This window comes from Excalfactoria chinensis, chromosome 4 (genome assembly GCF_039878825.1).
Source record: "Excalfactoria chinensis isolate bCotChi1 chromosome 4, bCotChi1.hap2, whole genome shotgun sequence".
NCBI classification, from domain to species: domain Eukaryota; kingdom Metazoa; phylum Chordata; class Aves; order Galliformes; family Phasianidae; genus Excalfactoria; species Excalfactoria chinensis.
Genome location: NC_092828.1, coordinates 52911473 through 52929173, shown reverse-complemented (window position 1 = coordinate 52929173; position 17701 = coordinate 52911473). Strand labels below are relative to the sequence as shown.

The 17701-nt window shown below is 33.9% G+C and overlaps 1 protein-coding gene across 6 annotated transcripts in view; it reads left to right on the top strand.

Moving 5' to 3' along the window:
* The window catches only part of CCSER1 (coiled-coil serine rich protein 1), a 585787-nt gene that overhangs the window by 336854 nt on the left and 231232 nt on the right, over positions 1–17701 (top strand). For all 6 annotated transcript variants that reach the window (XM_072336461.1, XM_072336462.1, XM_072336463.1 and 3 more), the window contains exon 8: positions 950–1033. In XM_072336461.1, the coding sequence (XP_072192562.1) occupies positions 950–1033 (84 nt within the window). The remainder of the gene's footprint in view (positions 1–949; positions 1034–17701) is intronic.

Sequence of the window (17701 nt, the reverse complement as noted above, 5' to 3'; positions counted from 1 at the left end):
TTTTGTGGTTTGTTTCTGCTTTGGTTTTTAAAACCAGTAGTAATGCTCCAAACTATCACATGACCCAAACTTTGTAAATATATCTCTGTACTAGAAGAATGTAAAGATTCTATTCTTCATTTATAGTTGTAGGATGAATTTATTGTCTGGTAGTTTGTTGTGGTTTTAGTCTTCAGTTTCTCAGTAATTCAATTTGAATTTATCCTCTTGGACATTTACCAGCACAACACACAAAAAACTTGGTTGGCATTTCTTCTTCAAAGGCATTTAGACTTACATGAAGTCATGGAATTGCCTGGATCTGCATTTACATAGAGCCGTGTTTGGCAACAGCTTGGCTACTAGGTTCATTTTTATGCACAGCAAACTGAGTTATAATCAATGGTTATATTGCTAAGTGATAACCCAGTACCTATTTGTTTACTCAGTTAATATCAGAATTGCTACTGTTGTGATGGATATGGGGGTAAAAAACAAAATAAAACTATGCATGAGAAGAGCAGTTTATTTTCCACTGACTATCTGGAGGTTTTTTTCTACTATCAAGATCCAGATCTCTACAATAATGATTCTAAATTGATATTTCTCTAATGTTCTTTTTTATGTGAAAAATATAACATTTTGTAGACATACCTTAACAGAAAGAAAAGACCTGTTAGGATCTTCAATTAAAAACAAACTAACAAAACAAAAACACTTAGAAACCTCAGAAAGTAATGAAATGGACTTTTTTGCAGGGAGCTTTTGACATTTCTGTGTAGTATCTTTGGATGAAATAATTTGTTTATGCTGCAGCTTTAGAATGTGTCACTGAAACTACAACACATGACAAAGGAAAATTGAGTTTCACTAATGTAATAATCTCACTCTATGGGAAACAGCCTTTTCATGTCAAGCCCAAAGTAAAAGCATGAAACCTGTTTTAACATCTATTTTGATATTTTTGTAGGATGGAATAAAAGATGAATGCTCAGCACTGAAACTGCAGCTGAAGGAGAGAGATGAACTCATAGCCCAACTTCGTGAGGAACTGGTAAGCAAGAGAAACTACTTTGAAAAAAAATAACAAAAAGTTTGTTTGCCTGATAATGTTATTCACCACTACCAAAACTCAAGAAATATAGTTTCACTCCCCCTGTAGAATAATTAGCCTGAGGCTACTTTAACCAGATAACACTGACTGTGCACTTCTAGAGACTTGTCAGCCTCTGAACTGGCTACTATCTACCGGCACTGCTAGTAGAAATTTCCTCCAGAAGATTGTGTTGACAGTTGTCTTACAGTATCAAAGAGACGTTAATCAGAGGCTAAGAAGTAGCACATTACTAGCATATGCTAGAAATCTTGAGAGGCCATGTATGTTTCCTGGTGAATTGTAAATACTTGTCCCATGAAATGTTTTTCATGTCTACAAGACTGTCCAATAAAAAATGAAGTATCTTTTTCCCTCTTAGATAGGTGTGGACTTTAATTTAAAAGAAATAGTGAATGTTCCCATGCAGAATCTTTCCTTGCATGAGCTAACAACGCTTGTGTACTACCACTTTAATAAAAGATAGAATACTCTCAGCTGAGTAAGGTAAAATAAGCAATATAGCAATTAAAAAAAACTAAATGTATAGAAATGTATTTTATTTTATAGAAATGTATTTTATTGTGCTTTTAAGATTGAGCTAAATTAATTTTACAAATCTGTTTTTTTATGGAATATGATTAGAACATATGTCTTCATTATTCTTAATTAAAGGATGGGGGAATTTTCCTCCTCATCTCAGAACTAGGAAACTTACTCCAAAGAAAAAGCATATGTGGTTAACATATTCAAGAAGGTGTTCAACATGTATGTTGCCACCAAGGAACTTGCAAATGTGCACCAAGGATTTTGCATAAGCATCCTGCAGTAGGTGATGTTATTTCTGTAGTCAGATCTAAATTTTCTGATCTAGCTCTGAGGTTTTTGTACCTTTCTGTCTCACACCTGGTGGGTAGCACAAAACTTGGGCAGAATGAATTCAGGTCCATCTGTAACCAGGAGGACAGTCTGCAAAACTGAATAGACAATGTCAGACTTAGATGAGTAATTAGAAGAACTAGCCCTGTGACCATGGCAAAGTTACACTTAATCTTTCATAGATACTAAGGAAAAACAATGGTGTTTTTCTATCTGTGGAAACAACTAAGTCTGAAGTTACATGAAGAAATGTAGTGCTGCACAGGGATGAAAAATTCCTTTGTAATATTAACATCTGCAAAATAAATACAGGTCATCAATATTCTTTGTTTCGTATTTGGCTACATTAAAAAATGATGTATTATGTAATTATTATCTAAAATTAAATGACAAAATGGGACACTGGGAACATCAAATTTCTGCACAGTCTCAGAGCATTAATTTTATATCAGCCTTTCTCGAAACATATGTTATTAACTAGCTGACAGCTTTGTCAGTGTAAAATTATCCTGTATTGATACAGTGAGCTGTAGCTCATTTGCTTTTAGTTGTTGTCAAAGTTCATTTGTGTATAAGTCAGTTGCAGGAAACAGATCCATAGGGACTTTTGTTCTTCTGTCACATAATAGGTAGAAAAATACATCTTTCTATGGTCACGAAATAAGAATTTCCATGATGAAAAGTGAATATCACGTGTTCAATCCATGATTAACTGACTTCAGTTTTAGTATTTTAGAATTGCATATAAAACAAAACAGAGAGTGAGAGAGGGAGTATAGAGATGGGAGTTTTGAGATCACAGTCAGTCCATTAAAACTGGATTTTGAAAGGGATCTGTATATCTCATTTACTACTATTGAGCTAAATAAAGCATGATGATTCACTAAAATGAAATCCAAGTCTCTTTTTTCATTGGACACAGCAAGTGATCAAGTCTCAGCTACTCACCTCTACTCATCTATGTTTTTATATATTTTTAAAATCAGTCTTTTTTTCCAGTGTGATTTGAGTACTTAGAACTACCCTAAGTAAAAAATATTTTCATGGTATTGGGCAAAAATAACTGAATGCTGCCTACAGTCACATTTATTCTACTGCTGTCATTGATACAGAAGCATTAACACTGAAAAATGACTGTTAACATCATTATCCTTTCAACTTCGATGTCCTTGTGTAACTTGAGTCTTGCATGTTGTCCCATTGAAATAAAAAATGTACTGAGGCAGCTTGGCTGAATTCTGAGTAGATCTGGAGGCAAAGTTAAGCCAGGTGATAAATGCCCCTGATAGCTCAGCTCTTGGAGGGTATTTTTCTGCTGCAGTGTTGCCTCTTTCAATTTGTTGTTGTTGTTGTTGCTTCTTTATCAAATGTAAAATACAAAAACTTGAACTCTTTCCTTTTGTGATCTGCCTAGACTAGCTAGTGCTAGCTAACTGAGCTTTATCATAAGCTATAGAAGTTAATGTTTTAATTCTAGATATTCAGAATCAGTTCATCAAAAAATAGCAGGCATTTTTTTTCTTTTATTTTTGCAATTTGTTCTATCTTCAAAACTTACATTAAAATAATTTGTGTGGGCTTTTTGTTTATGTGTGTGGTTGTTTGGTTTGTTTGTTTTTCTTCTGATTATGCACAGTCTATTTCTGGAGTATGGATTGCTGGCAAGCTTGGTTTTTTTCTTTGGTCTGATTTTCTAATTTCCAATGGGCAATAAAGCCAGTTGTTTGCAGTTATGAAGGATCATTTTGAGTTATCAAGATTTGAAGTGTAACAGAAAGCAGAAGATACACTTGAATCCTGTTTATGAACAGTATATGAAAGGCACTACTCTTAAGTGCAAAAATCACCTCAAAATATGCTTGTGCCAATATAAGTGGATTGGTAGTCCTGGAATCACAGGTTGTTTTGACAGGTCAAGAGTGAGATTTGGAAAAATGAATTAATGAATTCATGATGAATACAGTTTATGGAATTGTTAGCAAAAAGAAATTTTTAGGCCTATTTATTTTCAAAACTATAAAATATAGTTCTCAAAATTTTAAGGACTAAGTTCTTAATTGGGAAGAACTGCCTTTATGCTTATGAAAAAAAGAAAGTAACATTCTAGATTCATCTTTACACTGATTACCTGCTTGTTCTATGTTCTGTGAGTTTGTAGTATTATTTCATGTTGGCTATTTTATGATGGGCTATTACACACTCATGGATAATTTACATAAGAGCAGACAGTTGTAAGTACTTCTGAATCTTTTTTCTGTGACGTATTTAGGAAATACTAAGAGCAGAAAAGGAATAGATTAGGTATACTTAAACATTATTAAAGTGTCAGGTTTCTTTCCTACTTTTTTTACAGGAGAATTAATTGTGTATGTTCCAGAGAAGGCTTATCTCTGCAGTAATTACTCCATGAATCAGTTCCACAAGGCAGACACAAAGTGCAAAAGTGGCAATATCCTATGGCACACAATGGGGATTAGCCTCTGGTTCCTCATCTATGTCAATCCCTTGATGAGAAGCAGCCAGTGAGATAGCATCTTTAATATTCCTTGGCACTTGAGAAGATGATTCTGCATATTAGTTTAAGTCCTTATCACCAACCGTTGTCATATTGTGGTGCTTGGCATAGATCAATGATTATGTCATCAGTGTAGAATAGTGTCCTCCTAGTCTGACTGAAATGCTGCTTTCCCAGTGTTTCATAAAAAATGAGATTGCAGAAAAGAGCAAATCCAAAATACAGAAATTTCCCAAGTCTCCCTAAGACAAAGTGCTGAAGCTTACTTTCCTGCAGTAATAATTCACCTCATGTGCCAGTCTTCAGCACAAGTGTCATTCATAGAATGATGATTTTGAGATGTATAGCATTTTACTAATAGATCTTCAAGTAAAAGGAGGCAAATCTGATCTGACTTGACTCTGAAATCTCTGAAAACTTCAGCTTTTGGTATGTGTAGGACAAAATATAGGTCTTAGTTCTGCTTTTCCACTTTATTTTTTTAACCGATTTACATTAATCAGCTTTTAACTCTAAGGAAAGTATCAAGATAAATCAAAACACGTAGTTACAGATTAATATTAACACAAATAGAAATGGCAGCTTCTTGAAAGCGTAGTAGAAAGGAAAACTATCTGTGTTGCACTTGATCACTGTTGTGTATTGTGTGACCTGAAAGAAAAATGTTCCATACTTTTTGACTTTATGTCTTTAGATTTTTACTAATTCAAATTTCACTTTAAATGAACGGTGAATGTTAGGTTATAATTCCTATGTAATTTTTGTCCTATGCCATGCCTTGTGTCACAGACTAGTGATCTTTGAGCTCTGCAGAACTGAGCAGCTGTACCACAGCTGAGGAACCAAATGGGGACGGCCCTCACCAAAGGAGCTGTGGTGGTGCAGGGCATGGTTTGCACCAGTGCTTACTGGGTAACTGAGGTAAAGGAAAATCTATGTTGTTATAAATGCTAGGAATGAAGGACATGAAAAAGGTAGCAAAACCGCAAGTGTGATTTTTGTGTAGTTCTGGTTACTTAATTATCTTGACTTCTTTTGTGTTTTTTTTTTTTTTGTTTGTTTGTTTTTTTAATCTATGTGAAAGACAGATGACAAACATCGTGTGGCGGCACACATCTGTGCTGTCTCTACTATTCATTCTACTTCTTGGTAGCTACTTTCCTCTACACAATAACTAACGTATTGTTTCCTGAGCTGCTAAATGTGGAAATTTGCTGAAAATGTTTTTCCTGATACATTCTTTCAAAACATTACTGAGCTTAGTTTACATGAATGTGACCATAAGATATAACTTTCTCTTGGTATCATGAGTTGACATAATATTGAGTTATATATATTTATAAAAGAATGATGGGAGAGGTAATGTTGCTTAAAAAAAACAAATACACATATGCTGGAAAGCTTGTTTTGCTTCTTAAGATCAGCAGTTTAATTCGTATGTTAACAGTTTCAGTATGTTGCTAAAGGCATCTGTGTGACACAATTTTACTGCAGTCATCTGATGTGGATGAGTTTCAGATTAATAAACACTTTATCTTCAGTGCTACACAGCAGTGCTTAATGAATCAACCGGTACTGCTGTTCCTTCCAATAATTAATTTTGTGTTTGAGGAAATATTTTTGCTTTTGAAGATGTAAGGGTGGCTGTCTGTGCAAATTCACTGGAGACCTAAGAAAAATGTTCTGCTTCTCTTTCAATTATAAATTGTCTTCTACAATTTATAGGTAATACTTCACACAGACTTCCTTGCTGCACAAAGCATGATTCATAGAAATTTATAAACATACGTATTGGCATAGCAAACATCGGAAATGAAGAGTCCTTGGTGCTTTAATAGCAAAAATTTCATTTTTGTTTACTTTCTAGTGAAGTCCTGTAAGGGAACTGTACTGTTTCTGTCCACAGTTTTTGTTGAATTAACTGAATAATTTTGTAATTCATGATGTATTGCAGCATTTTAAGATTTGACATATTTTTATGTCCCTAAATGAGACATTTTGTCCATAATCAGAACTTTCAGGGAGAAAAATAACAAGTTTTGTGTTTTCCATCACTTTTATTTCAGTTTTAACAGAACGAAAAGGATGTTTTCTAACGTTATTTCAGATGAAGGAAAGTAAAGAGGTTTCATTTAACCTTTGTTTCAAAGACTAACCATTTTCTCACTGTGAAAATACTTTTTGTTTTATGACATCATGCTTTCAAAGGTGCAAACGCCTCCTCAAGTGCTCTGTGTTCTTTGAGGCAGCAATTTTAAGTAGTGTTAGAGCTGCAATGCTGTATGTGATCTTCTACCATAACTTTCACAGCAAATATTACTTCTGCTGAATACAGGATTGAATCTGTGCAAAGTATTAGCTATGAAATTGGGCATGTATTTCTATGCTCTTGCTTTTTGGATTGCAAAAATGTCCTTTTTTTTTTTTTGATCCAGAGACAAGAAAGGATAGGGGGAAGAGATTAAACTTCCTCATGCATTTTTTCCATCTTTGGCATAAGTGAATGAATGAAGTATCATTGATCCGGATTTGAACAACTAATCAATTTCTGGGATGTTCTGTGTTATTTTTGCTAGGATAGAAGAGAAGGATGCTTTTCTTAGATATGGCACTGTTTATTTCACAGAATTTAGATAAAATCCTATTTTCTTGTTCATACTTAAGATTTGACAGTAACCAATGAGGTGTGCATTTCTTTTGGTGTCCTTTGTATATTTTTTCTGATGTTGGAGAAGTTGGACTCGATGCCTGTTTCTGGTTTGTGTGTGGAGGCTGCTATAATTTTCAAGCTCAGTATTCTGACTGATGTTCACCTGTAATGCCTTTGAAGGGATTTCGCTGTAGTCCCAATACAGTAATTGCGGGGTGTATTCTCTGGAAAAATCTCATAAATTATCTGCTTATTAAAGCATGTTTAAGCTGGGGGTCTTGTTGAGTTAGTGGTCCCTGTAAACAGTCACCTCTCAGGAAGGAAGCGTGTTTCAAGACTGTACACACAAACCTGACTAGTCTCAAAGCAGAAAGTTGGCTTATGAATTTGTACTTTCTTTGGTAAATTCATTCAAAAGTATATTGCTCAAGTAATCTTCTTCCAAGTTTTAGCTCTTTTGATTATGTAACTGGATGAAATGTTATATTTCTCTATACTTAGTTTTAAAAGAAAAGAAGGTAATATATAGTCATCATCATAATAACAAATTAAAGAACAATTACTGACTTTTATCTACATACTACACTTAAATTTCAAGGAGAAGATAAGTTACAAGTTAATAATTTGTTATTCTAAGGTGTTACATTTTGAATACCTTATTAGGTCGCTATGTAGGAATAGTGAAATCAAAAGCAAAAAACTGTTGCTTATTAGTCTTTGTTCAGCTCAGGATGTAGGGTGAAAATATTTTTTCTTCTTTTTTTACTCAGAGCTATTGTTTATGAATTATTCAATATGTTTGAAATGTACTTAACATATTGTTGAGTTTTCTGGCAATAATGCAAGACATTTATCTTACATTTCTCAATTTGACTTACAGATGATATTGTTTTTCTCGAAGGGAGCTCTCATGATTTACCAGAAGAGTAATAGAGTTTGCAGGCTATATTATTTATCAGAATTTACTGATTATCAGCACAGGGCTTTATAAAATCAGACTTTCTTAGTGTGATGTTTGTGCTGCTGCTTGCAGATAAGCGTTTCACTAAACAATGCTAGGTGGGCAATAGGGTGCTGTATTACAATTTCAGAAAGAACGAGTGTATCTAATCGTGATGGTGAAGTGAAGAGTAAAAAAGTTGTCTTTTTGTGAACTTGTTTCAGCCTGTTTGGTGAGCTTGTGGAGGAGTTCAGGTTAATAGGCCGGAAAAATAAAAAGTGAAGCAATTAAAGGATGATCTAAAGCAGCAGGAGAGCTCATTGTTGTTCAGCCAAACTACATATTAATCAGATTACTTGCAAGAGCAGGATGATAGATTCTAAGGAAGGGCTGTTTAAAGAGGACTGAGAATTTTTTAGATTGTCACTAGGTTAACCTTCTAATATCAGTGCAAACAGATGTACTCAGCTTATACAACTTGCTATGCAAGTCCTTCTTCCTTACTAGTCAGTGTGAATAAGTCAGCTTAGATCAGTTTCTGGCATTCTGTGGAATTTATTTTCTTACATCTTGTCTAATTTATGGAAATGAAATTCAGTTCCTGAATATGTTTGCTTTTATCTCCTCTTGGATCAGAATCCCTAGGATGATATGGTTGATCAGTTCCTTTCTTTCTATCCTACAGTAGCTTATTGAGATATCTTCTCCAGTGCTATTTGATCCTTATTTGTCAGATTGGAGTTAGGAAATTCTCTGTTTCTTTTGATTTTTTGATTCTTAAAAAATGGACCATTCTGCTTAGCCAGCGAGATTTAAGTAATAACCAACCAGAGGGCTTTTTTTTTTTTTTTTTTTTTTTTTTTTCCATGTATGTTTTTATTACCCAAACCTATTTGGGGATTTTTTGTTTGTTTATTTTTTTCCTGCAAAATCACAAAACCAAAGAGAAACAAGCTGCAAGCAGTCCTAATCAGTAAGATGATGATGGAGAGTGCAAAATATGCACAACTTGTAGGGAATCAGGAACCTGGATGTTTATGCACATTATATTATGTATCTGCACAGAAAGGAAGGAACCATTATGAGTGGCATTGTCAAGGTTATGCCTTCAAAAATGCCTCGAATCAGTAGTGAAACATCTACAGAACAGAGGATCTTAAAGTGTTTTTATCGCAGTTCCGCTTGGGCTTTGTTTTTCCATTTTTGATAATTCTTGTTATTTTATTTTCATTGTTCATGAGTTATAAAATGTAACATATGTGTGAGGTCCCTTATATCAAGTTTGGTGAAACAGAAAGAATGGTCTGATGAGGATCACACAAAATGCAGCAAGAGAAGAGGAAACAGACTGAAGTCTAGCAGTGACTTCATTGCCTAGCTATTGATATAAACTCATGAGTTATTGATATAAGCTTACAGTGCAATTCTGACAGGGTGATGAGTTGAAATCTCAGCATTTTAAGTTTCAGCTATTTTTTTCTCTTTCCCTTGCACTATTTGTGCACTTTGTGTTGAGATAAATGTCAGTCTCTATCCAAAGATTAAAAAATAGATTTCTATATACCAACAATTGCCTGGTAAGACCAGTTGTAGAACATAATGCTGAGAAACTCGAGGTAACTTACAAGCTCTTGCATTCCAGCAGACTCTTGCCACTTTTTAAGTCAAAGTCATCTGCTGTTTTGTCACCTGCCACCCTACTAGTTACTGGAACACTGTGTTATGCAGTGGCTAATGTTCTGTATCAGTAAGCATAGATGCTGACAATTGTATTTCAAAAGTAGGCCAATAGATATATGCAAATAAAAAATGTGTGACCTATCAGGCATTTTTTCCTAATATGTTAATGTTTGCATTTGATTAGAAGGAACTATTATGTGAGGCCACTAAGGATCCGGTAGCATTTTCACAATGAATAGTTGTGTTTAAAAAAATAAATAAATAAATAAAATAAAATGTATTTATGTTCAGGTGTTGTATATCAGTTCTATAAAACAACTGCATATTATATACTTTCCTACTGACAAATGTCCTCAAAATACTTATCTGTGTATTTGTCATGCTGCTACTATGTTTATATGCAACTTGTACTGCTTCAGGCTCTCCTTAAGTCATTCTGTCTTTCTTTTCTTCAATTTGCTCCATTTTTTTTGTGTGTGTGTGTGTGTATTCCCTACATATTAGCAACTAGAAATTAACGTTTATTTTAGTGGCCCTTTTTTGCATTGATTCAGTTCTTTGTTTGCTCTTTGTGCTTGGGGGGAACTGTGTAGTAAGTTTGTGGTCTGATAAACTAAAATATTGCTTAGCATGCAAACTGGTATTGGTTAATTTTTTGACATTCAGAGATAGAAGTCTACCATATTAGAGACTTCTAAAACAAGCAAGAAACTTAAAATCATGGGTAGTTGAATTCAGAAGGAACTTGTGTTGACTTGGTTGTTCAGGGACTTTTCTATCCACACGTTGAAATTCTCCAAACTTCATCTGCAGTCAGACATTTCTAAGACTGAGATATTGACATCTCTTTAGCGTTCCATAGCTGGTTTCACTTCATAAAGTCTAGTAATTCCTGCATTGTATTATAAATGGCATTGTGCTCCTCAGAAGATATGGAAAGGGAGTTTAAATTTACAACTAGTTAATGCAGTTGAAAATGATCAAGGAGGCATCTTTTCCCAGCTCATCACTTTTTATGCTGAAATATATGAAAATGCACATCCTCCCTTTTCTTGTGAGATGCTGACTGCTTTGGATTTTCATATGTATTTATTATGATAGAATTGCATTGACAGTCTTATGCACAATTCTTTGCAGTTCCAAAAAGCTAACATTTTATATTTTTTGTTGTCAGCTGCGCATAGTGTTGGATTTGATTCTCCGTTTTGGATGCCTTAAACTTAAATGTGATATAAAAAACAAGTCGACAGCATCCCATTTGCATCTTAATACTAGAACCTAATAGTCATTCCAATGGAGGACTTCAAGTAATGATCCAGTATTTTTCTCATTCAATTGTGCTAGCCTCAGAGTAGCTGTCATCTATGCCTCACACAGGGTAGGGAAGTATCTTCAAATACGCTGCAAACATTTTTGTTTTTTGCCAACTTTGTGGCAAGTGTCTTAGGTTTTATTAATGCCTGCATGCTTTTTTTAGCTGAAATAAGAACAAGCAAACAAAGCAAACATTAAAAACAATCAAACAAATTCCACTTGTGAACTAAAAATGTTTCTTGTTGTCAAAGAACAAATTTTAATTACTGCATACTTACTGTAATTATGTTCATTTATTTGTGCATCTTTTCTCCTTGTAGCTTCCTACTTCTTTTCAAATCACTGTTAAGAAATATCTTCCACATACCAAGCAAAACCCTTTAAAGTGTTTAATGGAAGTCTGTAGATAATTGAAACTGAAATTAGAGCTGACTTTACCCACTTCTCTGCAAAACTTAAGTGTGAAAATGATAAGAAGAAGGAAAGCTCTCATTTCTGCTCATTGTGATTTATCTGTCAATAAGTGCTAGGTCTTTAGCTGGCAGACATAAGTGTAGCTTCTTGATGTGTTGATGAGCTGTGCTGATTTACAGCTAGTCCTGTCATGGAATGCCTAGAGGGGAAGAGTGTAAGTATCCATTTTGTAGAATAATAGAGTGCTTCATATCCTTAATAACATGCTTTTGATGGACAGATATATTCATGTATTACCTGACATGTAGAGATTGTTGGCAGCTTACTTTGTCATTTGTTAGATCAGATTGTGCCTTTTGATTCAAAGAAGATTTATATACTGCATTAGAAATACAAGAGTGCAACAAAGGTCAGTGATACCTAAGTTGCATGTCTTTTTTTGATTGATATGACTTTTGTAACAAATAAGCAAAAGAACAAGCAAAAAATATCAGAAGGTTAATAATGTATGTGTCATCACACGTGCACAAATCCCCCTGCCTTTGAGTAGAAATTTGAAAAACCAAACCAAGCAACAGTGTTCATGGTGTAAAAATGATGGAAAAACAAATATATATATATTTGTTATATATTATATATATAATATTATATATATATATATATAATTATTTTGAAGATTTAGTTATTCTTGTTCTTTTATTCTTGTTCTTTTTTTGTTTGTGGTAGCTGAAGAACACAATAGCAGCTATGAGGGGGCAATCACAATATCAGCCAAAATGATAGATGCCCCTTAGGGAAGCATTTTTAAAAAAACACAAAAAAAACACAACACAGTCGCTCTTGAATTCTAGGGCAAATTTCTATTCATAAAGTCATCTGTTGGAGGTGATTATTACCATCCTTTTTACTTCAACTGCTGTGAATCCTTTAATATTTTTGTCACCTAGAGGAATCAGAAATGCATTAAAATACATTTAGGCATTTGGGAAACTTAGGTAGGAAATGACTTCGAATGAATTTTAGACACTTGCGTCAGCTTAAAGATATGTTTAAGTTGTCCTGAAATAAAGATTTTATACACTCAGAATATGTTTGGACAGAGGAGTTTGTAAAAGCCTAAATAAGTGAGAGATTAGTTTTTGAGAAGATTAATTGGATGCTCATTTTTGCAGACTCTTCTGATGATGCAGTATTATATGTGTATATTATATACTCCCAGGCACTGCAAGAGATGAACAAGAATGAAAGGTTAAAGGAGCTTATTCTCTTTTTTGTCTCTCGTTTTTTATGAACATCCAAAGGAGGCTCACCCTGTCAAAGCTGTGTTATTATATTTATGAATTTTGTAGACTACAATTTTGCTGTCAAGAGAAGAAAACTGTATATTTTCTCTCGGGATAGAGACAGTTAAAACACTAAGAGGTGCAGTTTTATAGTTAATAAACGGGGCTATATACAGAATATACTGTAATGAGTACTTAGAGAGTTGTAAAGATAGCTTAGTAAGGAGAGATGTGCAACATGTTGTCACTGGGCTTTAAAATAGTACGTTACTCTTTCAGCTTTAGAGGACAGTGTTCCAAATCAAACAAAACAAAATCATCTGAGAAGCCTTTACATTTTATCTAACACAAGCTTTTTTTTTTTTTTTTTTTTTTTTTTTTTTTTTTTTTTTTTTTTCCTTTAATGTATAGTTGAACATAGCATGTTATTCTGGCCATTATTTTGAAGTACCTACAATAATGAAGTACCTACAATAATTATGACTTCAAATTAAACTACTGTGAACACCTTCATCAATTAGGACTGAAAGCTCAGCAGTCCTAGGCATTTTTGTGTGCAGTCCTATGAGGGTTTGATACTTTTCCATGGATGACTTCTAGAAGTGAAAGTGAAAAGAGAAAAGATTTATTTCCCTATTGTCTGCATACTTAAATAATTCACTGCTACTGTTTGTGTAGTAGATTATACTTAGTACAAACTATTTTTGTTGTTGTTGCTAGGGTTTTTGGAAGAGCTTATTTGCACTCAAATAGGACTATAGAGATCTGATGGTATACTGAGGCTCTTCTGTAAGGCTACCTGCTACACAATAGGCAATTCTTTTCTTAAATGAGCTTTTAGAACATGTCCAGTTTCTGAAGCTGAGCAGATGAAAATTCATGAGAGTACCTCCAGGTCAGCAATTCTGGTCTAGTGGTTTGAAGCACTTTTGATTTCACTTTTATGACTAAATTAACACACTGTTAACTTTATGTTAAAATTATCCTGAAGGTCTCAAAGAGGAAATTACATAGATTCAAGCTTGTCTTGTTTCAGGACAGAAATCGGGTTAAATTCATAATCAGAGTCAAGGAAATACACAATTATTTGTTTAAAGCTCTTCAAAAAATTCAGAGATAACTTCAAATCACTATTTTTTCTCTCTTTTCATTTGTTTTTTTATTATTATTTTATTTTAAAACCTGACAAAAGAAAAAATGATATTAAGATACCAAGATTTGTTATTATGGGCAAGGTTCTACTCAGTGTATACCAGAAGAGTGATTTGTAGCTTGATAAGGTGTTTATGTTGGTTATATCATGGGTACTATCTAGTACAGATTTGTCAGCCTCAGTAGGAATAGATCTGGAGTTTGTAACAGCTGGTTCTGATGATTCAGTACACACCTTGTGCATATTTCCTTTACTCCAGAGTCTCGTCCTCTGGATTAGACTTTCTTTAGGAGTTGAAGCATTGAGCATATTCCTCAAAAGAACATTTTCATTCACTGTGATCTGAAAGGACCTGAGCTCATACATGGAGAGAATGTTGACTATTATGAGCCAAACTGGACATTTTAACTTCATTGACAGTATTCATTTAATTGCCAATTTTCATTTCTGAAACCTGTCTGAACTCAAATGTCAATATGAACACATTTCTAGACTGGTTGAGGTTTTAGTGACTTGTTCTGTGGCCTAAATGGCTTGCATACATGTCATGGAACTAAATGGAAATAGACTTCTCCTTACACTTAAATGTGAAGATTCTATGGTTTTTGTCTAAAGATGAAAAGATAATGATCTCTCCCCCTCATCTTGAAGCTATAATATGCATTGGGTGTAGTCAAATGTTACTTAGAAGAGCAGATATATAGTCGCATATGTGGTTATATTTACTTTTTAAGGTAATCTGAAATTGATTGTTTGTTTAACTTTGACTCATGCTGTATGATTCTAGTAATCACTAAAATATTCCTAAGATATTGGAAAAAGAAAGGCTATCAAGTGCTCTGTTAATATTTTGAAGTTTCCTTCTTTCCTAACGAGGTGACTGAAATCCATGTTTTGCTGTTTCTCAGTGACTGTAAATGACTGCTAGAAGAAATCCTTACTTGCAGCATCTGTTCAGTTTATAAGAATCCCACTAGTCATATTATCCTGGCATTTATGCTATTGTAATTTCATTGGTGCAGATCTAAAGAGAGAATGAGACCTTAAGTGCAGGGTGATAACATAAAATTTTGTTAATGAACTAGCAAGGACTTTATGCAATTCTTTTTTATTATCTCTGAATGATTCATCATATTAAAAATCTCTGTAGTTCTGCAATTTCAAGCAAGCCAGATTCCAGTTAGTTCTAGAAATTGATGACAAAATTTCAATGTTTGATTAAGGAAGCCTTGTCACGTGTAATTACAGAAACAAAGAAGACAAATTTGCTGTCAAAAAGGTTTATGCTGCTATTTTGTGATGATGATTGGACTCTACACACATTTAAACTCCATTGCCTTCAAATAGCTCTGCCTTTTATCTCTATCAGTGTTGTTGCTCATTGCACATTTCCTCGGTATACATGAATTAAATAAATCTTCCGTATCTTTATAATGTTTACGTCTCTCAAAATTTCAGAGCCAAAATCTGATTTCTGTGCTATAATGCTTAATTCCAAAAGTGATGCTGCGTGTAGAATAAGTTGCTAATCAGCATAAATTTGGGAATATGCGTGTTTTAAAATGTTAAGCTGAAATAATTAAAATAAACAAAAAGCTTGAATAACTGAGAAATTTTTAATTCTGATGGGAATGCTTCTATTAGGGAATGAGACATCCAAGTATAAACATCTATCTTCAGTCTTCGAGTTGCAAAGTGAATGAAGTCTTTAAGACAGGGACATATTGAAAAAAATTCCACTGGGCTGTCACATACATGGTCAATATATTGCAGCACCTATCCATTGAAGAGGGTTTGAGTGAGCTGGAACTGTTCAGCCTCGAGGAGGCCTGAGATAGTTCTCATCAATGTATATAAACACCTGCTGGGTAGATGCAAAGAAGACAGAGCCAGGCTCTTCTTAGATCTCCCTGCATGAGCAGAAGTTTGGATTGGATGTCCTCTAGATGTCCCTTCCTACCCTAATCATTCTGCAATAAACCACAATTTTAGAGAATTCACTGAGCTCCTCAAACTTGTAATAAGCACTTATGCATTAAAATCTGTTGGAAATTAGGCATCAGGTGGCTTGGTTTATTCCATTTGTGCATCTTTTACTGAATTTGGAGGCAACTAAAGAGCTGTGTTGGGAATCTGTCTCTTAATGCATTATTCACAGCTCTGAAATGAGAAGTTGTGCTCTGGAATATTTTCAAGGATTTAGCTGAATATTTCTGAAAGATAAATCTTCATTTATGCAGAAAATGAAATCACTTGTGTCTTTGGATACAGTTGTTCTGTTCATTACTAAATGCTATGTGTACCACTGAAAGACCTAGATATTCTTTCACATGTAGTCACTTACTGATAGTCTTAGGAAGACTTTGTGTTCTGGAAGAGGCTTCAAAACACTGTTGTTTTCATTTCTCATGTGCTTTAGAGACACTGAAATGATTATGAAGTTCATTATGAAGTTCATTTATTTGGAGTACTATTATACAAATTCATATTAACCTTTATAAAATCAAAGTAGTTTCAATCTTCAGACTGCCCTATTGCTAAGAAATTGTTATTTTTCACATTGCAATTGTGCTGCTGGGTTTGTGTACTTGAGAATTATTTCTCTCAGATTGAAGAAAATTGAAACTTTTCTTCTTATTCCCCATGTGTTGCGTGCCTTTTACTCAATGGTGGGTTTTCTCAGTCTTTCATTTTTCTCAAAACTTGTTACTTTGAAAGTACTTAAATAATGTGAGATTGACTATGCTGAAAATATAGTATCTTGAAAGAAATCAAGTTTTCCAGCTTTGTGGCGGGAATTTTTAGCACAAGTTGCCTCTGCATCTGAAACACTAGAAAGAGGTGGTGTTCTTTTACAAAGAAAGATAAGAAATTCAATGAAATTGTGTTTTTTTAGATCAGGGGTGAGCGAGTAACAAAAGAGTGTAGTTCTGTGTTGGAATTTGCATAATATGGGCAAGCATAATGGCTAAAATCTTAAATGAATTCTAGTTTGTTATAGGATTTTAAAAAATTATTAATTTTTGATGCCATACAGAATTGTTAAATATCTGCTCACAAACTAGAAGTATGGTTACAGAAACATTATCGCTAGATAATGCTTTTCTCAATACTGTCAATACTCTTGCTTCAAAAAGCAATTCACTGAAATGAAACATCATGAATAAAACTATGAATGAACGACTGTATTTTATGGAAAGGTTGAAGAGGCTGTCTGCGTGGAGTGTAATAACTGACATTAACTACTATCATAAGCAGGAAATTTATGATTTTTCAACTGGCAGAATGTGGGAATTTTTTAATGATAATTGATTTTAAATGTGTACAGTGGTAGCAAATTACTTCAAAATGAGTTGGTAAGATTTAAAATGGTCTTCCCATTAAGGGAGGTTTTCAATTTAGCCAATGGTTACTAAGCAGACAACTATCCTCATGCTGTTCCGATGTTTAAATTAAGGAGTAAAACATAATAGTCTCGTTCTTAAGTTAATTTCACAAATGTTTGCTTTAAGATTACAAACCCATTTCTTTTTCTTGATTAAAGTGGAAAGCAGCGTATTCTGAAGTCTGTGAATGGAACACTTCATTATTAAAAAACATTGTTAAAATGTACTCGCATCTGTAGGTTACTGGACATGTTTTTGACCAAGCCGAAGAAGTTGAGGGATAATTAGTGTGGATCCAAAAAATAACAAGCACACAAGACTACCTTTGTCTTCATGCATTGCACAGATCTGCTCCTATACTTCTGTGAATTAGTTGTGTGAAATTCAAACTGATGTTATTTATATTTTGTATATA